At 39.4% G+C, this 19,357-nt stretch overlaps 1 protein-coding gene across 1 annotated transcript in view; it reads right to left on the bottom strand.

Annotated features, from left to right (window-relative positions):
* The window catches only part of man1a1 (mannosidase, alpha, class 1A, member 1), a 148,200-nt gene that overhangs the window by 71,849 nt on the left and 56,994 nt on the right, over positions 1 to 19,357 (bottom strand). Inside the window, exons 3-4 of the mRNA XM_003456632.5 lie at positions 14,848 to 14,963; positions 6,742 to 6,822 (exon numbers count right to left, since the gene is read on the bottom strand). Coding sequence (XP_003456680.1) covers positions 6,742 to 6,822; positions 14,848 to 14,963 — 197 coding nt within the window. The remainder of the gene's footprint in view (positions 1 to 6,741; positions 6,823 to 14,847; positions 14,964 to 19,357) is intronic.

The following is a 19,357-nucleotide window of genomic DNA, read 5'->3' as shown; positions in this document are numbered from 1 at the left end:
TTTAATTGTTTTCAGCAGCTACAATTAAAAAAATTTATTCCTATTTAAGGCTTTTTGATATAAAAGATATTTCAACATTTAAAGTGACCTTTCGGGTGTTCTTGGCTCTTCAGCCTTAACACCCATTAAACATCTCACATGAAAACACCTTAAGACCTCCAGGTGTAGGCCTTTGCAAGGTTTTTTTTTATTTCATGTTATTTTATTTTTTTGAGTATTGAGTTCATTTTATTCAAGTTCTTTGTTTTTTTGTCACGGAGCCTTGAAAGGCAAAAAGAAGAAAAAAGTTTTACAGCATGCTGGCCAGTGCTGGACACTCCACATGAATGCAGCAAAGCCCTACCAATTATCAGACACCCTACAGCTCACCTGGTGGAATTCACACCACACGCGCAGATGCTGTGCAGCCTGGGTTCGATTTTGCAGGCCATTTCCTGCTTGTCACCTCCCGGCGCTCTCTCCTTTACTTTCCTGTCATCTAGCTGTAACCATCTAATAAAGGCACTCTCAAAATCCTTCCTGAAAAAATGAAAACACAGATTTCTGTACATGTGCAGGTGTACAGCAGCTGCTGCAGTATTTCAGTCACTAACAGGAGCAAAGTTCCTGCCAGAGCTCCACTTTGAAGAAGATTTACACATTATCCCTTGGAGAATCCGTTCCATGTATTTTCAATAGAGACGGGTCAATAATTCTGCTGGTTGGGAGGTGGAGGACAGGATATTCTTTATTGCAGTGGTGAGTTCTAATTAGCAAAGGTTAGCCAGCTATCTAAGATCACTCATTAGTTTCAGGGTCATTAGAACTTTTTATTAACTTAAACTTCACTTCATGGCACAACAATACTCTTGAGATTAAAAATCTCATTTGCAAGAGTGCAGACGTCATAAGATCAAGCGAAAAACTTCAAAAGCTCGATCCATTTAAAATTCTCACCAGTGTCAGTTTAGATGACCCAACAACTGACAATCTGAGTTGCTGTGGAGAAGGGATTTCTGCAACTGGTCAACAGGACTTGTTTGAAAGGGGTTGAAGAAGCATGTGCACATGCAGTCCTATACTTTGAGTATGTACATGACAAAAAAATTTCCCTCGGGATAAATAAAGTTATTCTTATTCTTATTATTCTTAAGAAGTTTAGTGACTGCATCTGAATTAAAAACTATCCTTGCTGAACAAAAACTAGTAAATATACTTGAAAGGCAAGAAGAAGAAAAACCTGTTTTGTCACATAATGGTGTGACATTATGTAAAAACTCTGAATATAAACTCTAGTCTTCAAACATGACCATTGTATTTTATTCGTACATGTACTAAAGCAAGCACTAGGTTGTCACTACACTCTATAGCATTTTTTTAATACTAATACATTAAAATACAAATAAAAGGCCTCACACAGACCTGCACTGGTCAGAGCGGACACTTTGATGCATTTAAGGGAGGTTTTGTTTAACTGAAAGGATCATTTCTGAATATGCTGAGTGGGCTGTTGACAAGGTCTCCTATCTCTAATGAATTCATTTTCAATTCAGACGACAACACTAGAAAATGCAGACAAAGTCAAGAGGCGGAATACTTTCTAAGGTCATGATCTTATCTACAGTATTATTTTCTGTATTCATCTGGCTGCCTCACGCTTTAAAAAGTATCTTCTTTGGCTACTCTGAATTGGAAGTTACATAATGTCTATCAAGTGTTCAATTGTTATAAAAATATCTCTCCACATAATGTACCTGGATGTGGGTAGTGGGAGTTTAAGCCTGTAGGTGAGAAGAACTGGACTCATCTAGAAAACTTCTAATGCGCTAGGTGAAAATGAAGAATTAAAGGTCTGTAATTCTACCAGCAGTGAAAATGAAAAACACAAATTCAAATTTTGTGTTTTCTGCTTTAAACTTCACCTGTAAGACAATATAGATTTTTGTTTTCTTTGGGATGGAATTTAACTTTAACTGTTTTTTAGCACGGAGCACATCTTTTTTCCATTAGATTCAAACCCTTGCTAGTATTGTGTTTGGCCCTCTTTGCCCTAAGAACTGCTTTATAGACTCAATAAGGTTTTGAGAAAATTCCTCAGAGATTTAGGTCCATGTTGACAGGGCAACTCTATGCCATCTGGTGACTGTGACAGCCATTTGAGTACAGTGAACTCATTCTCGTGCCAGAAACCAGTTTGAGATGATCAATCGATGATCAAAAGATGAAATCAAGTCACATCAGATTTTTCCAATCGTCTATTGTCCAGTTTTAGTGAGTCTATGTGAACTGTAGCCTGAGTTTCTTGTTCTTAGCTGACAGGAGGGGCACCAGTTGTCGTCTTCTGCTTCAAGGTCCAATGTGTTGAGCATCCAGAGGCTCTTCTGCATACTTTGGTTGCCATGAGCGATTGTTTGAGTTACAGTTCGAGGCAGTCTAGACAGTCTTGTTTCTGACTGTTTCTGAACCCGAGAGATAGTTGTGCAGGAAAATCCCAGCAGATCAGCAGTTTCTGACATCCGTGCTACAAAATCACTCACGTGAACTTCCTTTCCATTTGAACTTCATCAAGTCATCTTAACCATGTTGCCATGACTAAATGCCTGATTAGACATTTACATTTATGAGCAATTGAACATGTGTATTTAAAGCATAAGCCTGCATAAGCCATGAAAGCAGTTTTACCCAGCAGTTTTGCAACCATACACTGACGGACATTCAGAGCATCACCACTACCCACATTCAGTCATCTTCACTATCACATGCTTTCAGTCCTCCGAGGCTACCTGTTGGCCATCTATCCATGAGACAACCCTGACCTTGAGGTGAATGAATGGGACCTTGTGTAGCGGCAATGAAATAGAAGAGGATGGTGAACTGAGCGACACTCATAAAAGAAATGGATCTAAGAGTGACTGTGAGTGAGAAAGATGGGGAGTCAGTTTTCAATTCACTGTCTCGCTCATGTTGAGAGGATAATCAGTTCAGATGATACCAAAAGCTTCGAATTTTCTCATTATTATGGCTGCCAATAAAGATTAATGCAGGAAGCTTGCTATCAGCTTTCTAAACATTAAAAAATGTTGGGGGTTTTTTTAGGTTTTTTTGAATACCTTCAAACATTTTCTACCTTACACATTGATACTCTGATGGCTGAATCGGGGCAATTTTAGAGTTCAGTTACTGGCCAAAGCACATTTTACATGCAGACCAGAGCAGCTGGGGATCAAACCTCTGACCTTGTGCTCTACCTCTTGAACCACACTGTAGCCAAACCCACCACAGACAAATAGCGGGTGGGAAAAAATGTACTGACGGCTGCCAGAGCTACCCCTGACCCTTCTAGTAGTTGCTCCTATAATATGGTAAATATCCTGTATTTGTATACTTAGTCCCTAAGGACCCCAAAGCCCTTTACACTACATTCAGTCATTCACCCACATTGGTGATGGCAAGCTACATTGTAGCCACAGCTGCCCTGGGGCGCACTGACAGAGGCGAGGCTGCCGGACCTTTTTGCCCAAGAATATTTGGCATGCAGCCTGAAGCAGCCTGGGACCGAACCACCAACGTTCTGGTTAGTGGCTGACCTGCTCTGCCACCTGAGCTACAGCCACCCGTATATATTTGAAAATCAAAGCTTACTTCCTTCTTGAGTTAAGAAAACTTGACCTCTGACCTTGACCTTGAGGCCAAGGTCACCAAGGTTCAACCTCATTTGAGATTTTTTACAGATACACTTATGGTATCCATTTGAAAATCCTTAGAGACATATTTATCAAGTTTTTGTGTCCACAAATTTTAGTGTCCACTCTGTCCACCCACCCACCCGGTGTGGTGACAACAATACCCAATCACCTTTTTATGACTGAGGGATAATAAAAAAAAAACAGAAAAACAACAACAAAAAAAGAAAGAATAACTCACATATGGTTATGCAAAAGCTTTACTATGGTGACACACACATAGGCTCACACTGTCATTAGTATTATACTGCCCACTTTGTTATCAGCTTTAGGACTCAAAGTAGGAAAGATTAAACTATTGTCTTCTTACAACTTAACCACTTTGCACTCTTTAAGTAGCGCTCGCTGTTCTTATTAGTTTTACTGTTTAGCTTTATGTCATGATCCATACATCTGAAGTAAGAAATAATATTCCTCCAGATTTTCTGTGTGTGGTGAAGCATGGAAATGCTCACTGAACTTGGAAATGGGTTTGGCTCTCCAGTCTGACTTCTGCCCACACCGCCTCCCTCTGCTAATAAAGAAGCGCTTAGCCTCACAAGCGGCGTTCATTCACTGCCGGGATGAAGATGTAGATTAGGGTGTATACCTGCATGTAAAGAACTGATTACTGCTGAAGTGTCAGCGGTAATGAAGAAGCCACTTAAAGGAAAATCCCACTTGGTGACATCAGTCTAAAAAACAGGAATCAACTGTGAAGATCTTTGGGGTATGGGGTATGCTTATGCTGGTATCAGGTTTTTGGGGCTGTAATGATGTGCAGAATTATCTGTTCTTTAGTGGGGCTTCATCATTCATTTAGAGACTGAATGTCATAAGCTGAAGAGACGAAGGAGATATGGCATCAAGAAAAAACTGAGTTTAAGACACCACTTCTGCATCGGCAGAGTAGCGCAATACCCTGCTGGTGTCATTTTCACAGCCTCTTGTCGCTGAGCAGATTTATACACATGCACACAAGCACAACAGGTCTGGCACTATGAGTAAAGTGAGAAGCCCTGTGGAATCTCCCTCCTTGCTCGTTTTTCCTGCATAAAACAAGGCTGCAGAAATAGTTTTTCAGCACTCAGACACTTCAGGACATATTCAGTCCCTGAGGGTGGAGGGAACACCACCGCTCAGTTCCCTTTCACCTATAAAGTCAAGCAGAGCGCTGACCCCAAGTGTCCTGAACTTTCACTCTTTTACTACAGAAGAAAGTAAAAGTTGCTTCAGACCACATGACTGGCTGCATTTCAATGTAAACACCAGCAGAGAAGTGGAAAATTAGTCTGCTGACATATGACAAAGGGATAGCTGCTTTAAACCTTATTTTTGTACAAGTGAGAGAAGTTTCCAGTCTGGCAACAAAAACAACTTGGTTAGATTTGGAAGAAGATCTCAGGGTTTGGGTTAAAACACACATTTTCAAGAAAAGTAACCTCACTGGCAGGATCTTTAACATCTTACAGAGCCCGTCTGGCAGAAAGCATCAAAGGCAAACTTGAACCAATTTTGTGCACAGCCAAAACTTCATCTAAAAGAGGCCACAGCAACTTCTTTTCCCCCAAAAGACTGTGAGACAAACTTAAATAAAGTAAGTGAAAGACAAGCTAACAACTAAATGAAAACATGGTTCAGGTGTCTGTGAAATATTACTGTAGAACATAAAGAAATCCAACTGAACTGAGATTTAAATCAGCCTACATTTTCCTTAGCTGCCATCTGGCTGATATCCACTCCTGCAAAGGTCGCTAATGAACCCCACTGCATAGGAATAGAGTTAAATAGCAGCTCTTTGAAGTCATTCACAGAATTGTGTCAGGCTGAATAACTGCATAATGCTGCCTCTTACACCTTTCAGGCCACTGTAAACATGAGTGAGATACTCTGCTGGCCAATTTCGGCTTATATTTTCCTCACATGTGTTCCTGAAGCAAGCCTTTCCACTCAGCAGCCATCTCTGAAATACTTCCGGGCAGTTATTTTGAAGCCGTTCGGTCACACTGACATAAAAACAGCAGTAAAATCTGGTTGGTTTTTATTAAAATTGCACTTCTACTACACTTGCACATAGTTTCACAACATTACAGCTTCATTAAGAGAAAGAAATTCAAAATGCAGACAGTATCTGTGCTTATCCAACCAGAACACTGAACAAATGCTGCGCTAATTTGCACTGTGGATTTAATATGCAACGAAAAAGTAAAACAAAGTATATTTAATAAACTATAAAGGGGAGACAGTCATGGCTGCCACCACACAGCCGAAAGTGGTGTAAGGCTTAATGTTCGCATGTGTCATGTGTTTTCCCATTTTGTCTGTTGATGGCTCACTGGAAGCAGATAACCAACCATCATTGGCATTTCAGAATTCTCCCATAGATTTCTATTCATGATTTGCTGAATGCCACTGGTCTCCAGTAAAGTCCAGAAGGTTGTGGTAATGCAGAAGATTGACCGGTTGCAAATTTTGGTGGTGTAAGCCACAAACCTAAAGTACCAGCACCAAAGTAAGGACATTAGGGGGTGATTCCAGAACTTAATTCAGGCCCTGGTCCCTGCAGTAGTTCCTCTAAAGGTTCTTTGTCTATAAGCAAATTCCCTGCTCAACTCTTTAATAATACAACAGCTTTCAGTATTTAAAGCACATGAAATAGAACTGTTAATAGCGAAAAGGCGCTACAGAAGACAAGATCCAAGAACAACAACGCAGAAGTTAATCTTCCACCCATAGGAAGGCTGGAAGCAAATCAATCAAATTAGATGATGGAGCAACGGTACTCAAACGAAGACCTTAAATTCACCCTGCCATATGGGAGGCATCTAACTGCACCAGCTATTAAAGGGGATAATGCCAAAGATTTTGAGCACATGAAAACATTAATTCATTCAGTCTCTACTCTACCATCTGTTTCATCAATCAGACTACAGGCTGAGATTCCCCAAAGACTCCCCAAAGTTTCATTCAATGCAGAGGTGGCAGAAAAACAAATAAATAAATAAAAGCAAAACACAGGAAGGTTTATTTCTCTACTTACCTCTTTTCCAGACAAGTAGTAGGCGGACAGCAGACCTCCAACAAATCTGATGTTCACCTCAAACACCGACACTTCTGCGTTCTGCGACAAAGACAAAAGAAAAGAAATATGAGACGAAATATAACCGCGAACTACTCATGAATACACATTTCTTCTCCCACAAACAGCGAGCTAAGAAAGCAGAAAACTCAAAACTGAAACGTTCCTGGGCTTCTTCTTGGCCTCAGGGAGGAGTAGACAGAGGTGAGCTTTTCACAGTCTAGACAGATATTTTCAGGCTGATGCTGTAAACAGCTGAATAAATTTGAATACTAGGTTTCTCCGTGCTGCTACAAATGACCGAGTAGCCCAATGAGTGTGTTAAAACTGAGCCAGGATGAATGAAAGAGAAAGTGGCTTATCCCACAAAGTGTTTGCATGAAAGCATCTGCTCAGGAGGCGTGCAAGTACGCCGCATGAGTAGGGTTGTGGAAATCTTATGAGATCAGGTTCACTCGTGCAGGGAGGACATTCAGCAAACTTGCGCAGAAGCACTTGGCAAGCACGCTTGGCCAAGGACAAAAGAGGACTGTTACACCGGTTGACATATGTAAGGATGCGATAACAAGGAGCATTTATACTGAAGCAAATCATGTGTGCTGCACGCTCCTTTCCATGGGTCACTCCTTGAATGCACAACATTAGGTATGTGGCAGGTTTTATAAAGGAGTTAAGGCATGTTAACTATGCGAGGCAAGCTCAGAAGAGGGAAGAACTCGGTTTCTCCAGATTGGGGGTGGGGTGGGGTGACTCTGGTAAGTGATCTCTCACAGACCAAGAAGAAGGAAATTCCCTCACTAAAAGTTTCAGAAGTTTCGAATAACTAGGGTTAGCCATGCTTTGTGTATGGCTGAGGATGTTACATTAAAGAAGGGATCTACCAACTGTTTTTAGTTGAGAACCAGCACCAAATTTTCCAAACCATCCGAAACATATTCTTCCCGGGCAGCAATCCAGCAACCCTCACAGTATGTTTACAGCCTGGTACAAAAATGTCTTTGATCTCTGCAGGTAATTTCCCCATGACTGTTGAATGTCATCCGTTTGCATAGTGGACGCTCTGTCTGACAGGTGTGCTCAAATGTAGCCAACAGCCTGGAGTCACAGCTCTCCTTCCTATTTTGGAGCATTTTAACAGGATTATCGGTCCAACATTATGGGCCCCTGTGGGCAGCCCATTCAAGATGTTGCTTTAGTGTTTAGTTAGCAAAACTGATATTAAAAAAAAGACACTTCCTGAAGTCTTTCAGGACCATTCTTTGGTTTACTCTGACTGGCTGAATGTGGAAACAGAAAGATCATCAGTCTGCCCATAGATCAACTTTGATTTTAATGTTATGTGTTTGGGGAATCTGCCAACTGTACTCAAAAAACCAGACAGATACTTAAAAACTGCACCTGGGAAAGAAATAACTAAGAAATGGTTGCGTGAAGACTTTCCAACAATCACTGGAATGGACAAAAATTGTTCAGGAGATCCAAGACAGAACAAGTAACGTCTCTGACACTAAAAACTACCCTATTCAGAGGATACTGGGGAAAACAGAAATCACATCTAATGGTAAAGACTAATAGTAATGGCGATATTTGTCTATTTGTATGACTATTATGCTTTTTTTCTGTTAAAGAACAATCAGCAAAACTCTGGATTTGAATAAGCATTAGAAATTTATCCATAGAGGTGACTCACAAAGAGTTTTTTTAAATATAATAAACAATGTTAGACAAAAATTTTAACTGAGTATTATTTGAGTGTCATTGCTCTCATGTGATGAGTCTCATGTGATGAGTATTATTAAATTCAAACAAATTAGCTATAAAACACAAGATAAACACTAGTCTACTATTCAAGCATTACTTTTACAAATGACTTTTTAAAGAACTGCCTGGTTAATAATATGTAATCCTTTGTTATAGTTTATGCAAAGGTAGACGTGTCAAAATTTGAGTTATTGTGACCGTTGGTTCATCAGCATGTTTTCAAGTTTGACAGGAAAAAAAAGAATGCTGACAAAGCACCGCACACCTTGAAGGGCACACGTACGGCAGCCTGAAAAAGAGCAGTGACTTCCAAAGTTTTTTAAAGAAATCTTTAGGTACCAAAAACCGCCTTTAAAGGCGGAGATAAAGTGTGCCGTCTTTAAAAACACAATACATCTATTTCTGGGCAGAATTAATGGAGGGAAAAATAACAAAAATTGTAACGTTGTATAGCCATTTGTCTCAGTAGTCGAACAATGAAGCTTCATTTCTCTCTCACGTCCATCCTTTATGAACAGATTCCCGAGGCGGATGAAGTTTTTGTGCTTGACTGACAGCTCTCATAAGTCACTGCTGTCGACTAGAGATAGGACAACAGACTCTGCAAGGGGGAGGTGAAAAAAAACAAATTATGTGCCACACAAAATGTGTCCTGTCTTTTTTTCATCCCCAAGTCTTAGTGACTGATTGAGTGGGGAGATTGCAGCACTAATTCGTTCTAATTACAATTTAATTATTTGTTTTAACACTTAGGCAGCTGTAATCCAAAAGTACAATAAATACTTCTTCCTACGTTTTAATGTTTATTGGCAATAAGCTAAAAGATGACGCTTTACATCAAAGTCAAAATTTTTAAAATACTTTAATTTTAAAGACTGAAACATCTTCAGCCAGCAGTCATCCTGTGGTGTTTTGTGACTGTGTGAAGAAGCCAACACTGCTTTAAACTGCTGGACAATGACCCTCTGAGTCAGCAGCTGTGTGACATTATCTCACTCCTGACAGAGCTGGCAGGCAAGCAGTCAAGTCTCCTGATGTTGCAACATTCGGTCCATTACACTCCGCACAGGAAACTGACTAAGCACGGGCTTTTCCAAGCAGAGAACTAATTAAGGACTGAAACAAGATGAGCCCAGGAGATAATGTTCCCAGCTACAACTCATCAGATCAAAGTGTATCCACAGATGTTGCGAGGCCAGTTGTAAAAAATAACTGGACCGGCCTATAATTCCCTTTATCTCATCACAAGAAATGTTCTTTCAGTGTTTCGTAATGAACAAGCCGTCCCAAGAGTGTAACAATTCCAACTCTATTCCTCTTTGCCTTTCAAAAGATTCAGGACTTCGCAATTTAAGTGAAAATAAATGGTAATAAATTACCAGTGGGGCTCTTAAAGTCCCAAAGACTCTAAGTGAGGTGTCACGCTTTCTCAGGTGTTGTGGTACCAGCAAACTTTGGACACCATGCCAGTCGCTGCATACAGAGATAGTGTGATCCCACAGGCAAGTGTAAAATCTATTGGTTTACAAAGGAGGGAGGAGCTCTAAAGGATGATCTGGCATATGCTCTTAAGGAAGAATTTCATTAATCAATCCATCTTCTTAACGGCTTATCCGAGTTTAAAGAACAAAATAGTATTCCAATCTTGCCAGATATTGTTGCATGTGGTGCAAATATAGTCATAGAAAAAAACGGATAACTCCATCCAAGCTTAAGGACTGTACGCCTCTCTGTGGCAGCCTGATGATGGCCTATAGGATGGACGGTAATCCTGGCAAGCGCATACAGCAACTACTGGAGAATACTGACTTTGCCTAATATTAGAGAAATATTTATGCTCTATGTACCTCATGTCCTCTTTGTACAGATTTCAATGGCAAACGCTCATTAGTAGTGGCATCACTTTAATATTAAGTCTCAAACAACTGCTATTATTTTCGTTGTTTTAATCTCTTTCATTTGTTTGCCTTGTTCCTTTGCTTCAAAAACGAGTAACCCAAACATAAAGTTGAACTTTTTCTTTTGATTGTTGATTGTTTTCTTAGATTAATTTCAGTGAAATCTGGGTTGTTGTTTTTTTAGAGATGCTTAAAATAAAAGTCAGACTTACATCGGCTAACTCAGCTGACATTTTAACCCCTGTGAGGGTGGTTTCAAAGCCGCCTACAGAATCCTTCCCATTAAAAAGCATTTTAGCAGAATATCAAAATCAGCTTTACATCTCGACATTATGCTACTGCAGGAAATGATCACAAAACAATGGGCTTCCTGCTGCTACAATGCCTTTTGACTGACAGGGCGACTGCTGGCAAATACTGGAAATCAGGAAGGATTATGCACAAAGCGGTGGTACCAAAAATTCAGACGTGGAAACCTCAACGAGTAAAACATCCAAAACATGCACAGTTTCGGAGACAGTAATGAGGATTAAAGCTGATCTGAAGGCATAACTGACAACACTACTTGAGCTTTTATATATCATGTTTGGTGGATGTATGTTTTGGTTTTCAGAATCAGACTTCATAAATCTGATATCAGAACCATGCTAAAAGAAAGACAAAGAAACTGCTTTGCTGTTCCCCCCTAATGAGGAGCTCTTAACAGGGATGTTATAATGAGGACGGCAAACATCAAAGGAAGGAGGGGAAATGTTTGTGTTTTACTCTTTAACATGTGCCCACACAATTAATCAGCAAAAGCAGAAATTACATACAGTAGATGAGATATCCACATCAGACTTTGTGTAAGAAATCGGCACTAGATTTGTAACTTTTAAGTCTAATCTTTTATTAGAATTATAAGCCCTTCCATGAGTGGTCATAAAAGCTGGGAAGTTTTAGTTGACAGGATTTATATATGATGAATCAATCCCCAGGTGGCAATTATGATCCCGTGTGCTTGCTCGCAACTTTCTACAAACTAAAGTTTAACATGTTCCTTTGTGTAAATGTATGCAAATACTGAGCAACTCATGCACAAAGTGCTCTAAAAGCACTTTAATATTATTCACTGTTTGCTTTACATATTCCCATGCACTCATTAGAAGCAAACTCCTGGACCATGAGCATACAATTACAAGTTGATGAATAATAAACCTGGAAAACTCAAGAGCAACATATCAAACATTATACCTGTACGTGGGCTCTCTGCCTCTGGGTTTTTATTGATACCATTATGGAAGAGAATTCAGTGTCCATACACCAATTTCCTGGATGTTTCCGGATGTTCAGAAGAGTCAAAGTGGCATAATTTTCAACAATTTTGGTAACACGTTTATTGTATTGGGTTCCATTATCAGCAGAGCTCTTTGGAACACCAAGTAATTGTTTCTAACCTTATAGACAGCAGAAAATTACATTAGTCTATATATAATCTCACTGAGGATACATTTCCTGCATTAAATACTGGAATGTCAGGCAGTTTAGAGCTTAGTATGTTTATTAAATTGTGTCTTATGCTTAATATGAGCACAAGCTTATGTCTTAGGAATGGAAATGCACTTTAAATTGAACTAAATTGTTATTGCTGATAAAATAAATGTGCATGCTCATAGGCTGCATCCAGCAGCTGTTTAACACACATGTACAAAAACGTGGTAACATCTTTGGTTTAAAATAAAGGGAAACTAATGCTTATGCACTGACTGTATATAAAAGATGGACATAGCCAGTTCCCCATCAGCCACTGGTTTCAGGTCTTAGCATCAGTGAATTTTTATTTACCCATTTAAATAGTATTAAGGCTTAAGTTCACAACACTATGGGCCTTAGTTTTTTGTAACACTTGAGTACTGAGCTAGTCACTATAGCTGTAGTCACTTCTGTGCTCTATTATATCCGCTCATTGAATTTAGTTTTGGGATCTCATTTGTGCTGTTGGTATTATGTGAATCATTTTTAGTACAACTTATTACAGGAGTGTATTTAGGCCGATAAGTCGGCACTACACACTCCCTTCCAAATATGGTGTTTGTACCATCCATTTTTAAATACAGTCTAAGATACACTCACAAGGAGGCTTCATCTAACATCCAAGTTAAGAGAGCAATAAAGAGCCCTCACTGTGATATGTATTTATACACCTGCTCACCTTTTCATGTATCTATATAAAGGTTAGATTTCATACATTACGTCATGGGCTGGATCACATTCATTCAAACTTCCAATAAAAACATGCCTTTCAAACTGGAAAGTAGCATCGTGTGACCTACAGGAAGTAATGACATGTTTTTCGATTTTTCATAAGCTCACAGTAAAACTTTACAGCCTCAGGAGTGCTGCGTGAAAGCATATGTCCTTGCTAAGGGGCTTTCAACTTGAAGCATTTCTTTAAGTGTGCTATACTGAGTAGACATCCATACTTCTGTAATTCAGCGTGTTGTGGATTAAAAAAGCTTTTAAATTCCAAGTGATGACTCAGTGGAGACACATGGACAGAAAAGAAACCAGGCCTCCAAATGTGGTTTCTCTTACTTTCAATTAAATGTCTGTATACACAACACCTCCTCTTGTAAGACCATTTAAGACTGACAGTAAACATCCCACCTTCTCGACAAATTATTTTCACTCCTGTGTGTTGGTCAGGAACAAATCTCAAAATGAGAACTGATTTGGCTCGAAGCTCAGCACACAGGTGGTGATCTAAATTTGGGATTTCCGCCAGCGGTAGACTCTTTTTTTTTTTCTTAAGTGGGACTGTTGTATTCAGGAAATCTGTGTGCAAACAGTTATGATTTCATTTGCTGTTGCAGGAAACTCAACGTCACATGACAAACTAAACAATGCTGAGTGTAAGCACCACTTGACCAAAGCTGCTAACTGCTTTTTGAGTTTTGTTTCATCTCTGCAGTTATTTAGATGCCAGACACTTAGAACACTTAGAAGATAATTTATGACATGGCATGAATTATCCAAATCAAACGTTTTTCAAGATCCAAATACATGAACCACCACAGTTATTGTGGATTTTGCAAATGACACACACAAAGTACTCAGACTGGACCTTCTTGCAGTGCTAACCGCCACACGATCATGCCACCAGATATAAACAGAGAGATGTGTACACCACATTTATTTTGTATAACTGAAAGTGAACTAATACACGTTTGTTTTTTTTAATTAAAGTAAGGAATTTATATATGAAAAGTTCCTGAGGGAGTGAGGAGTTAGTTATTAAAAAAAAAAAAAGTTGTTGAGATTTTGCATCCACTGTTTACGAGCCAAGCCAGTGATTCTCAAATAGGGAAGGTGGAGCATGGATGATCGGGGGGGTGTATTTAGTGAAACCCAGTTAAATGTATGTCACTTTTATAGAGGGAAAAATAAAAAAATGCTTGTGCTGATGATTATTTGAATGAAATTTGATTTTTTTTTTCCCACTTTTTTTCCCAACTTATTAATTTATTTAAAAATGCATGGCCTAAGAACCATAAATTTACATGCATTGAAATTCTTAAAATGTAATAATGCAATACTTTATTAAACCTCTTGAATTAAAGCTGAAGTCTTCATTGTTTAATTTATAATCCACTATGGTGGTATAAAAAGGTCAAATTCATGAGCTATGACTCTTTTCTACCAGTCTTTAGAAAATCATTTTCAAATTAAATACCTACAGCAAATTATCAGGAAATTAAAAGACATTTTAGAACCTTATTCTTCAATGACCTTTTTATTGACCTACAGGAAAACTGGTCTTCTGTGCAAAATGTTTGAGGCATTTTCTCTACGAATGCATCAATCCGATATTTGGATCAGATATTGCTCTGATCCCAAAAGAGATATTGTTGCCAGCAAGCCAATCTAGTCAGCTCAGTTCTATGTTAGTTTTTCAGCATACCATGCAGGAGAGCTAACACGGCAAAGAGGAAGCTAACTGTAAAGCAACACCAGCTCGGAGGCGTTTCAGGCCGACTACGCCAACAGCTTTTTCATTTCATGTTTACATAACTTTTACTTAACCACAAGCTGCGGTTTAGTTGACACAACTGAAACTCGCCTTACTCTGCTAAATATTTATCAGAGAGTTATATATTTTAGAAGGTAGAAGGATGCTGGTTCAACATAACACCTGTCGAGAACCTTTGATTACCCGCACAGTAAGAGACTCGTGCAGTACTAATACTGGATGCATTTTGTGGGCTACACAGTGGTGCAGTGGGTAGTAGGGGTGAGCGATGTAGCCTCCAAATTATATCGTATATTCAAAAAAATCTACAATAATATTTACCTGCACAAAAAAATATAATATTCAATATTTTATTGTTGCTATATACCTGACCATAACAAGAGCACACACGCAACTTACCACGTTGAAATCAAGGCTCTTTTCCACCCAGTCAGTAGCAGCATCAAACTCTTCAAACATCTCCATGATGTAGAGGGTATCCAAAGCATCCACTATTGTCGCTCCTTTTATACTTCCTAGAAGGAACACAGAACAAAAGGTTAAAAACAGATTACACACTCACGCAGGCCTTTGTCTTTTACATATAGCACCCGATTTAAAAAACAGAGGAATATCAGAAAGCAAGCTGGTAACAAAAGTTCTCAAGCTGAACTTTTGAAATGAGCAAAAACTCCCGTGAAGTTCTTTCAAAATGTTAAAAGCTTGTTAGTCAGCAAACCATTCCTTTTATAGCAGGGATGACAACAGGTGTTGGCGCCAGACTCACTAGAAAAGCGGTGAATAAACAGCAGAAGCTAGAAGTTATGTATGGAGGTTGAATAAATTATTTTTGCTCGACAGATGGTGAGAGGTAGCGATTATCGGCACTGATGAAACGGCAGGAGTATTGCTTATCTCCAGTGATTAGCCTCATAGTAGGAGGGAAGACACACAGAGAGACACAAACCATAATTTCAGCACCGTCATTATCCAAGCTCCCCCACCCAACAATCCCAACACCTCAATAAATCATTATGCATGCAGAGTAGAGCCTTCAGTAAAGCGTTTAGTTCCTGCATACTTGCTATAAACACCAGATAGGAGTTACGGTATCTGACCACTTAAAGGTGAGAAAGAAAAGGCAAAGGATGGGAGAGAGACAGGAGAAACAAAAACACCAGTGCATCAGCATCAGGAGGCTGACCTACAGAGAGAAGGGCAGGGAGTGGAGGTAGAAAAAAAAGCAGCGAGAGCGGAGAACATACTGAAATAATAATAAGGACAGTCCAAGTCATTAAAGCAAGTTTGAAAAAGATGCGGCTACAGAGTGGCTCGAGTTAAGAGGAAAACCAGAGAGAGCGGCTGGTTTGTTTTTTGTGTGGATCTGTTGGTTTATGTTCCTCTGTGAGTGGTGGGAAGATTCAAAAGCGGCTAAAAGCTTTCCATTAGACACATCGCTGAATCATCAGCCCGAGGCACAGAGACACTGTTGTCCATCACAACTACTGTGCTCACTCCCTAGAAATATCTATTATTTCTTTAGAGACATCATTGTGAGAAACTATTTTGCACTGTTTCCAGTTGCAAAAAGGTTTATAATTACACATCTCAGATACATATGTGAATAACAAGTAAGCACATTCATTACCAGATAATACCAAAGCTCTTTGCCGTTAATACCCACATGTGTTAACAAAGTTTTTACTGCCCATAAAGATTTTGATGTCCACTAAAGAGGTTTGTCTATGTCTATATAATACCAAACAACCAATAAGAAGTAAAAAGGACAAAAAGTATTGGGCCTCTCCTCTGAATCTTTGAATTCAAGTGATTTAGAGTTGTCGAGTAATAGTCTACAGACTCAGTGAGTGCAGAGCTCTAAACCTCCTCTGGAATTAACATCAGCACAGAAACTGTGCACTGGGAGCTTCATGGCCTCTGCAGAAACCAATGCCATTAAAAGACTTGATTCAATTTTCAATATATGAAATGTTAAGGGAAAAATTCACCAGTAGTTTTTTTTGTTTTGTTTTTTTCTGTACAATCTATATCTGTACAAAGTTGATGACATTAGCAAATGTGCATTAGTTACATGAATCATCTAGAGATCCCGAGTTGGGAAATTAAATCAAAATCTGAGATACAACACACACAACAAAACGTAGAATAGCTCAATAAAATATAAAGACGGTATGATGAGACAAGACAGCTCAGTAAAGTAGAAATTACACATAAATGAACTTTGTTAGAGTTAGAAAACTAAATAGAATAAAGTTTAAAACATGTTTTTAAAAAATGGGGGAAAAAATGAAATAAAGGTGTTCTATAAATGTTAAATGGACTGGATTTTACATAGTGTTTCTCTACTCTACTTGAGCGCTCGAAGCACTTTATACATCACGCCTCATTCACACGTTCACACCCATTCATACAGGGACTTTTTCTTCGCGTAAGTGCTTTCCATTCTATCACACTCCGATGAATGCATCAGAGAGCAACTTGGGGTTCAGTATGTTACCCAAAGATACTCTGGTATACAGACAGGTGCATACAGGGATCGAACAATCAACCATCCAATGAGTAGATGACCTGCTCTGCCTGCTGAGCTACAGCCTCACCCGTGGCCACAATTTGCCAAAGTTTGATGATTTCAATTAACCAATATAAAACTAACTAATCTGCGATAAATAGCCTTTAAAATGACTGAAAGGAGTGTTCAAGAAGTTTAACTATAAAGTGAGGGTGTTGGTTTTGTGACTATTTTGTCCTAAATGGCTGCATCTGCTAGATGTTTGTGGACCGATTCAACTAATGAGATATCAAACACTAAAGCAATACCTCCAGGCTTCAGTATCAATCACAGGATCTCAGGCTGCAGTTACACTGCAAGCAGATGAGAGTAGGGTGATCAGATATCCACAAACTAAATGTAGGACACGTTGCTACTGTGGAAAACTAGTCTGAGAATTTGTGCACAAGCACAGATCTCTGGTACCCCATACAGGCAAATTACCGTAGGCATTAAGAATGTCTTCTCACGCTCATGTATTCCTTTTTTCATCTCAATAACTGAGGTAATCGTCTCTGGGTTATACTAAGGGTGCACAGATAGGTTGGTACATCTCGTTTTTTAGATTAGCCACCTTTTTTTTTTTTGAGTGAGAGAGAAGTTATAAGCTGTTTCATCAGCTTTAATGTTGCTGTATTTCCTTTTCTCTGTCAAGTTTTATTGTCGTCTTCTAGTAAAATGCATAGACTCACAATTTTTTTCATTTGGGCGTGGCACGAGCAGCAAAAAACGGTGACATGTTAACCTCTACTTGACCCATGATAACAGTTTCCCCTTCTTCCCTCACATCCATTGCACTAAAGCCAGACTTCCTGCATTTGGAAACCAGATCCAATCAAAATGTGGGTTGATGCTGTGCAGTCCCACATAAAGCGATTAAGACGAACAGTGGCAGAAAAATCAGCATTTAAGCATTAAAATGATCAGAAATGGGCCAAAGATCCAACTCATAATGAGAGATTAACACTGAAACAATACTGATGTCTTATGGTCATCTGTTTTTAATGTTTTTTCAAACTCTTACTCCAGTGATAAAGGAAGCGTGTAACTGGAAGTGTCAGCAGATACAGTTACTGTTGTAGTCACTTGTCCTTCCTGTTTTTCATCCATCTCACATTTTCTGTTCACTGAAGCCTTCAGAGCAACAAAGAGAGGACGACACACTTTCCTGCCGTCCATTGTCCTGTCACTGTGCTTCCTCTCCCCTCACTGATCTTATATCTGCCTCTGTGTGTGTGCGTGTGTGTGTGTGTATGAGATGTGAGAGATACAAATGGCAAAACAGTGCCCAGAATACTAATGCCACATACAAAAACACTGAAACAGAAGGTATTTGTGAGGAACGTAATGGTTTCTAGAGTTTCTAGTGACTGCCAGTGGTTACCTGTCCTGGGTGTACTCCACCCCATCACTCCCAAAAAGTCCTTTATAGTATATAAGGTCGATCCTGCTCACACTTGAAGTCCCCTCCAAAGACTTCAAGTGTAAGCATGGTCAACATTATATAAAATAACAGACTGCTTTCTGAGCGCAGATAAACCCTGCAAATGCCAACATACATAGCTGGCAGATTGATCAGTAATAAAAAATAGTAGCTAGCTGTGACCCTGCCTTCCTGCTCATTGATTGATGCCTCATAAAATGAAGAACACTTGTCTTTTTGTCCTTTTCAGAGAGTGCACAGATGTATTGGGGCTTTAAGATCTGTTAAAGATCTGTGATGTTAGTTTGACAGCTTGTGCAGGGTCATAATGCCAAGAATCTTCTAAAATCAGCTCCCCCTTCTCTCCCTTTTCTTTATTAGATCCAGGATTTGTGTCAATGTCCAGATGGGATTTCATGCACACACAAAAAAAAGCCGTGATGAGATCCGGCGGAGGTCTGTGAGGTTGAGAAAGCAAAGTCTGATGATCTTGGAGGTGATGTGTGCGCTGCTGAGGATTTTGTTTCTGTTAGCGACTGTGCGCATGTTGAGGAAGCAGATGGCTCAGCAGAGGGCAGAGTCTTTGAGAAGAAACATGAGTGGTAGTGGAGGAGGAGGAGAACCACAGCGAGGCTGCTATAAAGATGGAGCAGTATAGGGGGAGGGCAGGCCTTCTGATATTCGCTGTAGGCAGTAGGCTTGTCGCCATGGGGGAATTCTTACATTAGTCAAAATTTCTCTCCACGTATCCACAAATAGTTCTGGGTTCGTTGCTGTTATTGCCCACAGCAACAAGCTAAGTCTGCATGCAAGTTTGCAGATACACAGAAAAATGCTGCATACAAACATCTCAAGTATTTTATTGGTGAAGACTCTTTTCAGCACCATCTCTCTATTGCTTCTGTTTATTTTTGTGGTTATCATTTCTGTCTTCTGGA

Source organism: Oreochromis niloticus, linkage group LG15 (assembly GCF_001858045.2).
Source record: "Oreochromis niloticus isolate F11D_XX linkage group LG15, O_niloticus_UMD_NMBU, whole genome shotgun sequence".
NCBI lineage: Eukaryota > Metazoa > Chordata > Actinopteri > Cichliformes > Cichlidae > Oreochromis > Oreochromis niloticus.
The sequence above is the reverse complement of the archived record's forward strand: the minus strand, read 5'-3'. Positions and strand labels throughout refer to the sequence as shown.